Source organism: Chenopodium album, chromosome 11 (genome assembly GCF_948465745.1).
Source record: "Chenopodium album chromosome 11, dcCheAlbu1.1, whole genome shotgun sequence".
In the NCBI taxonomy this organism is placed as follows: Eukaryota; Viridiplantae; Streptophyta; class Magnoliopsida; order Caryophyllales; family Amaranthaceae; genus Chenopodium; species Chenopodium album.
This window is the reverse complement of record NC_137844.1, coordinates 3,261,130-3,269,751: the sequence shown is the minus strand read 5'-3', so window position 1 is coordinate 3,269,751 and position 8,622 is coordinate 3,261,130. Positions and strand designations below refer to the sequence as shown.

Genomic DNA, 8,622 nt, shown 5'->3' with positions numbered 1-8,622 from the left:
TCTGCAACCTACATGGCCAATCTGACAAGTCAGCTAGGCTTGGAGACACACAGATCATATGCCTAGATAAATTTCTGAACAGGCAAAACCTGTTTGAACTTTGAAGACATAGCTATGCCATATGGTGATATTATGATGCTAAATCAGTTTATCAGAAATGTGATTTCTCAAAATGCAACAGAATCCATCTTACCTATACACCATTCAAAAATTTCTGCTTCACAGAAGCCCTGTGAATGGGGCATCTATGGTGACTTAATCGAGGTTAATGCTAGGCATGAATTCCACTCAGCCTGGTTCGATATCAATAAGGCTTACAAGCTGTTGAGACCAGGTGGAGTTTTATTTGGTCACAACTATATCTCATCCTACTATGATAAAGATGTCACTATGTCAGACAGGCTGTCAGATTATTTGCCCGAGTCAATAAGTTCCACGTCAACTCAGATGGACAACACTGGATGATTAATTCAGCTTGAACAGGGTGATACAGATTGAAGGAATGAAATCAATTACTGGTAATTGGAGTATGGGAGGACCAATCTCTAACTAGGCTGAGCTTAAGAATGATTTAATGGTACAAAGCAGCTTAGAAATGCAACAAGTATACAAGACTAATATAGATTTCTGTATAGGATCAAAATACACAAATTATAATGGTGAAACAATTAGAAAACTTATTATCTGAATTTTGGGCACTTAATGTATTTTCATACTGTATTACTAAGTATAAAATATGATAGCAACATGAATTTTTTTTAAATCACATGGCATATGTTTTATGAAGATTGTAGACTTCCTGTGAATGCACTTTCAGGTGATTTTTCATGTGCTTTAATATAATAAGATCAATAAGAAAATTCAGTAGCAGGACCGTCAAAAGACCAGGCACAAAAGCATAAAATGAGGATATAAATTCAGTGCAAAAAGAAGGTATCATGAAAAGTTGAAATTTGGCATTGACACAGAGATGAAAACATTATTTGCAACATAACCCATATACCATGATTCCAGGATTTAGCTGACAATACCAAAAAAAACAATACTTACCAAAATTTAATGAGAAATATTCTAATAAATACAAGACAAGAAATGATGGAGCCCCCAAATAGGGAAGCTTGAAGCAAGAGTCTCCTCCTCCCAGGACTCAAAACAGTAACATAAAAAGAGCTTGCCTCCAAGATTGATTCACCATCGAGACCGTAGACCTGGTAAAATACAGATCATTGTCATTTCAGTATTACTGTCCAATAATGTCATACACAACTTGATGTCAGGTTGCGCAATAGAGAAATTATCAATTTTATCATCAAGATAAGAGTTAGATCAGACTGGGCGTTAGAGAATAGATTGAAATAGTACATGTGGAGACTATAAACTGTAAACATCTAATTCTTCAGTCCCTACTCCAGATGATAGGAAAAGTCAGTAGTCTTGAATGTGTATGGCAAAGGAATATGGTCTACAATTTTTTGGAATCCAGAAGACCTTATTTTTCAGACCCATGACATCAATCTTAACAAGAAGGGAGTGAACACTCCACAGCATCCCTGGATCTCACAAGTTAGGCACATTAACGGCAACTTTATCTTTTTAGAGTCCCCCTCTTTTAATCTCAGTTAGATTAGTTGGATGGTAAAATAAACCGACTACCGACCTGGAGGAGGGACATTACGGGTAGCCTAATAGTGTTAGTACGTAGTAGTCATCAAATTTAGTATAAACAAGAGAGAATATGCAATGAATTGCGAGAGGCCACCTATGCACATATGACAAAAGCTTAGTCTAGAATCATCATAAAGAGAGAGAAAAAGATGGTGGCAGGCAATTGGTGAGGAAAATTGAGGAGACTTGTGACCTAAAGTCACTGCCTTGGAGAGTGATAGCCTCAAGCTACCGCTCACTAGTTTGGAGAGTATTAGCCTCCAAGCTACTAGTTTGGAAAAAGCTTTAATTTTGCAATCAATGAATCAACCTTTTCTCTCGATTTTGATTTTATTTTGTTTGAGAAAGTTATTGAAAAATCTGAGCCCATTACGGATGGACCAATAACATTGCTTTAATTTAATTTTGGAGTTGCAGCCCCCCCACCCAAAAAAAAAAAAAAAAAGAAAAAAAAAAAAGAGAGAATAGTTCAGCAACCCGGTTAGTGCATGTAACCTTCATAATTTATAAACTGCTTAAGTTACTTTCCTAAAAGATTGGCTAGATCAACAAGGTTTAAGAAGGATGAAAGTTTAATGAGGTAAAAAGTTAAGTTACTTTCCTAAAAGCAATAAATATCAGACTACCCAAAAACACAATTTTCTCCTAGTTGTAACAAAATGAGCACTGCATCTCAAGATAAAAGTTTAAGAAGGATGAGTGTACATCTCAAGACAAGACTAATACAATGCATAAACCCAGTGAAAAAATGCAATACCAGTGAACATACCGGAAGGCTGTTGAGGAGGGCCAAAGCAATCGACACTTGGAAGGTGCACGCCAAAATTTTCTCTAGCATATCTGCTAGATATGTGCCAAACGGAGAAGCAACACGTGGTTGGAATGATGTCATACTCACTGAACGTGCCATAGAGATCACATCACCAACAAATAGAAAAGTCTTGTGACAGTCATCCCCAGAATCAGAACTCTCCACAACAGTCAGGTTATTTTGTAGTTTCATGCATTGAAGAGAATAAGGACTTCTATACATAATCTCAACCCACACAACACCAGGCATTTGAACTGGTGACATGCACCGGTCATTCTGCAAAGATAAAATAAAAAATAATAAAATAAAATAAAATAAGGAGGGGGGGGGGGGGGGGGGGGGAGCAATTACAGATGGTATATGTTAGGCTGATAGCTATTTTAAATCAGGTATTAAACATAAACAAGTCATGTGTCTCATAGTAGACAAGGTCTGCAGAGATTAAGATGCATAATAATGCAGTCTCAAACCAACCAGATCCACAAATTTTGAGATCTTCACCCAATAAACAAAATAAATTGGTAAAAAATAAGTTTAACCAGATGAATTAAAGGTCTACCTCTGAGCATATGCAGCTACTTATAATATCAGTTGTCCACAAGCTTTTGCAACTTTTAAGCTTGACAATATCAGCAGAATTGAGGCAGTATCCATTATTATTACTTCTCTGAATATCGTATGCCTCTTTGTTGGAAGAATGAGCACTTGATTCGAAACAGGGAACAGATACAAAAGCAAAGTGCTCATCGGGACAAGCAGTCTGGTTACTCACCAAGAGCACAGTTACACTTTTCTCCATCAAAGAACTAGGGACACAGTAAGTTTTCCTATTAACTGTCAGAATTCCTTTCATAACCTGGGACTCAGATCTCACCAACGTCTGCTTTTCCAGAAAATTTGCCATTTCTATCCATTCTCGTGCATTGCTAATTTTAGTTCCATCCAATGACACAATGACATCACCAGGAGACAGATAACCAGACACAGGTGAGCTTCCAGAGATACCCAGTACCTGCACTCAGATTATATATGCCAACCCTATAAGCAGCCCATCATCACGTTGCTTACAAACAAATTGATGTATTGTACAAACATCACATGGAAATAGATTATAGATGTAATATTACCATGGGGCCCTCTCCATGTATGTAGAAAGGAGAAAGCATTAGAGGCAATAGCAACAACGCCAAGCCACAAGCTGCACAAAACTTGACAAAGAATCCAAGCAGTTAGCTACTTAGCTCTAAGTAACCCACATGGCTAATCTCTCAGAGTAAATTCCAAATGCAAATCACGTAATGTATTAACTACAATTGGCAATCAACACTCATTAAGACAATTCAGTTTGTTTTTTAAGGGAATCTGAACAAACTCACCACAGCATTGTGTTTTTTTTTACAAAAAAAAAAGGGAATCTGAACAAACTCACCACAGCATTGTGCCAGATACCAGCACAATATATACGAAGGGCAGCAGAGTGTGGTTTAATTTGCAATAATTCGTGATTAAGTGCAACCAATGCCCCTGGAAACAGAACAGCTAGAAATATGGCAATGTACTCCAACTGTATTCCTTCACTGCTTCCCATTTAAAAGGTCCCTAGAGCGGCAAAGATGAGAAGACAGCAATAGATGTTTCATATGTAGTTTCAGCAATAACAGATTTCTAGACTAGCTCATTCAAATATGCAACACCGGTAGGGAAAAAAATAGCTATATAACTTTGTGGGATTCAGCTGGAAGATAAAAGGTGGAGAAGAAACTGCATACACAGGAGAAATTGTGAAAATTGGAACTTTTATCCATAGCATGGCGTGTCAGAGAACCTCAGTGAGAATACTCAGTATTACCTAATATCGCATTCACCCCCTCCCCACCCCACAAAAAAAAAAAAAAAGGGTAAATTTTTTCAAGAAAAATAGCAAGGTTAAGTAAAACGGGCAGTATATAAGATCTTTTAATTTGTCCTTGATAAGCCTCTAACCTTAATGCAAAATAACAGGTTTTGACTTTAGGATATTATACTACTGTAAAATTACTTCAAATGTATGCAAATGACATCAGATAGACAATAGCATATTACAATAAAGTCTAAGCTATACTTCATCTAAATACTTAAGAAGTGAAGAATTACAGTGCCTTAAACATTTCATGACTCAATAACAAGTATGAAAGTGTCAATTAAATTGTTTGACCTACTAAAGAGTAGAAATCAAGCCAAAGCACCACCTGAAGGATGCAAACTGAAGCTAAGTAGAACACAGGCAAGGCTGATTGAAGCTCAAGAATCGCAGGCAGCGGGAACAGGTACATCATTCTACATAGAGCTATCATTATTCATTAAAATGGCAAGAGGTCAATGAGTTTTCCACAATGGGCCCAACTTTGTTTCTTAGTTATACCTTCAGTCATCAATATCCTTCAGTCATCAATAGATTGTTTGCAGCCCTTTCAAGGCTATCCAGCCCAATAGGTCACCATCTCTGTACGACAACCCTAACAGACCGCACTGGATAATAAGATTAATAACAAGCCTAAACCAAAGCTTATAGCTGTTGTACACTGCATTCTAGCTATTAGTTAAGCGTCGTACTAAAAGTTCCAACTCTTGCAAGTTATTAGCACATATAGGAGACGGTAAAAGCAGAGAGCAACAAAGGGCTATAAGTAAGTATATTAAAAGTTACTTTGAACATATATTGGAGATGGTTTCACAAGTTTGAACTACTACCCTGCCTATATTAGAAAAGAGGGGGTAAAAAAAAGTGAAAATGATTGCAGAATCAGATTCCTTTACTACTTTTAAATATGTACAGAAGGAGTAGCTGGCACCTTATACATGCACATATATTGGTCCGACTATTTTGTCACAAATCTTTAGTTTAAAACTTCAGATGCATTATCAACTAGCTAAGCTCAAAGCCTAGATATCTTATCTAACATTACATTACATTGAAAGCATTGAAAGTAAAACAGCTACAGAGAGAGAGAGACATTACATTACATTGAAAGCATTGAAAGTAAAACAGCTACAGAGAGAGAGAGACATTACATTACATTGAAAGCATTGAAAGTAAAACAGCTAGAGAGAGAGAGAGAGAGAGAGAGAGGACCTTGCAGCAGCAGCAGCATGTCCAAATTCATGCACTACTACAGATACCACAGTGGATACTACCAAGTATAAAACATCAGTCAATGACATATAAAAGCCAAAAACCTGCAAGATGGAAATAGTGTGTTAACGCAAGCAGTATGACATGACTGAATATGCCTTTCTAGCTTTCCAGAAGAACCTTCTTCAAGACAACTTTGCTCGAAGAAGGAAATCATTGTCTATTGTCTAAGTACGTACTTAAAGAATTCCTGGGAAGAAGTGGGGCAGAAAGAGTAAGGCAGAAGCTCACAGAGGGGTTAGAACCTAACAGTAAGGAGCTGAAAAGATCACTAATTTTATCGCTTCCATCAGATAGACATAAAGCAGCCACTGATTCCCAAATAAGAATCTGCCCATACATAAATCAGACAGTTATGCATGAATCAAGAAGGGTGGAAAAAAGGAAAATCTTTTTTTGTTGTTGGGAGGGGGTGTTTTTCTAACCATGGTGACTCCAAAAAGCACACTTAAACTGAAACCAACTCCCACAGAAAACCAAACTCTCAAATATCTGTAGAAGCAATCACCATATAGGTAAGCAATAACAGATAGAGGACATTTGTGTCATTCAATATAAGAAAGGCAAGGCATCTACTGTGGAACATAACTTCTAATTTAGAACATACAATAAAGAAAAAAAAAAATGCAAATGTGATGTAGATGGGAGACTGATTTGAATGACAGATTAACAGGCCACTGAAACAGCTAAAGACTGATGCAACAAAGATAGACCTTCCAAGTGCAATTTCTGGACGAAGATATTGACCCCAATTATCATGAAACAGCAGCCAACTATAGCAAGAATGTTTCACCATAATAACATAAATGCAGTGGCTTGGTCACAAAATATCTGTCCCAGCACTCTATTTTGGTGAGAGTGAGGAATGCAAACACAACATGCCTGCATTATTTGTTAAATCTGAGTTCTTATGCCAAAATAATATTCTAATTCATCATTCTGAAAATCTGGAAGTATTCTAAGTTTCTAACCTTCTTCATATCCTAACGGTTTAAAATATGACAGCAAAACCCAACCGACTAAGCATATCATTGTTTTTGTTCTTCTTAACAAGTCCCAATATCTTTTGAATGGTTCAAGATGTACATCATCTCCCCCGGAGATATTATAATGGTGAGGGAGACATACTGTAAACAATGTTGAAGGGATGAAAAGCAAGAAGAATACGGACATTATCAATATATATAATTATGCAGTGATTTAGCACTTCAGCACATACAAGGTACAACTCATACAAGGTAAGAATTTTTCTTTTGACATAACAAACATTCCAAGTTTTTCTACCTTATACTCCATGACTTTCAGAAGTTAGACAACTAATCTGAGTGGACTCAGTGGAGCAAATAAAGTTTTGACACACAGCTACGCAACAAGATATACTCCAAAGTCCAAACTTCTTCATCATGAGTCACAACATAATCACCACCATTCGAGAAGATGTAACAATTTTTCATTCAAACAATATGCAAATCAGCATGATGGGGAACACAAATTACAACTATAACTCTTACTAAAATCACTAATATCATTTTAAAACAGCTCAAAACCTCCTCAACCCAAGCATGATGGTCACACATACAATATAAGATGTATAGCTGAATTAAAATCTAAGCTTGACGGTGATTTTGTCACCACTTGGAGCGCAACTTCTTAGGAAAACACTAGGAATTAAGTAATGGAGATAACATATGTATGACACAACTTTTATAAAGAGGACAAAATTCTGGCTACAAATTTATCTACACCTATACATCAATGGCATTAGTCATCAAATTAGCTCATCTCATACTTTTCGGCTTTTCACCTCATAAACTAATTAAAATCAGGCAAAGGTTCCTCCACAAAAGGTAAGTACATCACTAAACAAAAACCTTAATTAAGTTTCACAATAAATCACCATGAACAACACACTCTAGAACAAATTGATAATCAATGAGCAATATGTTTGCTGCAATCATGCTCGGGCCGGAAACCCGGAAATTATTGTCATATAGAGTACATATATCCACCATTAATTACGGATTAACAAAATATTATGCAAGCTATGATCAGGTAAGATAAATTAAAGATCAAACATGAAAAGGTATGCATAAAATTGACCTGGCGTATTTCTGCCCAAATTGGTAAATGGGTTCATTGAAGCGAGAAATTTTAAGGTCGCAATACCTGGAAAATTGGAAACAAACCCAGAAATTAAAATTGCAGAAATTGATTGAAAAGAATATAAACACAGAAGGAAAAAAGAGGAAGAAGATACCAGCAAGAAATGGTGTTGGAAAGACGAGTAGAACGCAGGGGTAAAAGGGTGTGAGCTCGAACTCTTGGCTGCCGTCTGAATCGCCTTCCCTCCATTACTGTACTCTGCAACTGTCACCTTCTCTCCAATTTGCAATCGAGGATATTTGAGGAAGCCTCAATTTATCTAGTGTTATTTCCGTAAATAAATCAACGTAAATACTTAGTCGGCATCAAATATATTTCTATAGATAAAGGCTTGTTCGCTTCGTCTTATTTTCAGTTTAACTCCAATTAGTTCAGTTTAGTTCCTAATTTCCTTCTCTCATAAAATAGTCAGTTTAGTTCAGTTCATTCTAGTTTAGTATATCAGAACAGGCCCTAAATTAACATTATTATTTTTTATTATAAAGACAAACTTGTATTTTTTTCAAGGAAATTCCTTCTCAATTTAGGGTATGTTCACTTCAGTTCAATTCAATTCAGCTCCAATCAGTTCAGTTTAATTCAGCTCAGCTCATAATTTCCTTCTCACATAAAATATTCATTTCATCTCTATTCAGTTCTGTTCAGTTCAGCTCCAACCAATTTAGTTCAATTCAGTTCACTTCAGTAAATGTGAACATGCCCTTACTTTTTTGGTCTCTTCTCTTTAGTAAAAGCCCTATTATGTCAACTAGATAAGCCCAATATGCAAATTTAAAGGGATATTTGTAATATTAGGGGTGGAATTAATGAT

The 8,622-nt window shown here is 36.3% G+C and overlaps 1 protein-coding gene across 2 annotated transcripts; it reads right to left on the bottom strand.

The window, feature by feature from the left end:
* Positions 1–891: 891 nt before the first annotated feature.
* Positions 892–8,042, bottom strand: LOC145567175 (membrane-bound transcription factor site-2 protease homolog). Of its 2 annotated transcripts, none has more exons than XM_081626409.1 (10): positions 7,906–8,042; positions 7,749–7,814; positions 6,074–6,140; positions 5,880–5,978; positions 5,589–5,692; positions 3,906–4,053; positions 3,604–3,684; positions 3,036–3,488; positions 2,435–2,752; positions 892–1,208 (listed from the first exon to the last, which is right to left on the bottom strand). In XM_081626409.1, exons 1-10 carry the CDS (start codon positions 7,998–8,000, stop codon positions 1,047–1,049), a joined length of 1,593 nt encoding a protein of 530 aa, XP_081482535.1. In that variant the 5' UTR covers positions 8,001–8,042; the 3' UTR covers positions 892–1,046. The 2 variants fall into 2 exon arrangements, with proteins under 2 accessions (XP_081482535.1, XP_081482536.1); XM_081626410.1 differs by having other exon boundaries at positions 3,249–3,488.
* Between the last annotated feature and the right edge of the window lie 580 nt (positions 8,043–8,622).

Bases quoted from the DNA above. Each gene is read 5' to 3' on its own strand.
- LOC145567175 (XM_081626409.1), bottom strand. From the start codon at position 8,000: ATGGAGGGAAGGCGATTCAGACGGCAGCCAAGAGTTCGAGCTCACACC. The intron at 3,685-3,905 runs GTGAGTTTGTTC...TTCTTTGTCAAG, and splicing joins GTATCTGGCACAATGCTGTG to TTTTGTGCAGCTTGTGGCTT. The intron at 2,753-3,035 runs GTAGACCTTTAA...TTATCTTTGCAG, and splicing joins GTAGCTGCATATGCTCAGAG to AATGACCGGTGCATGTCACC.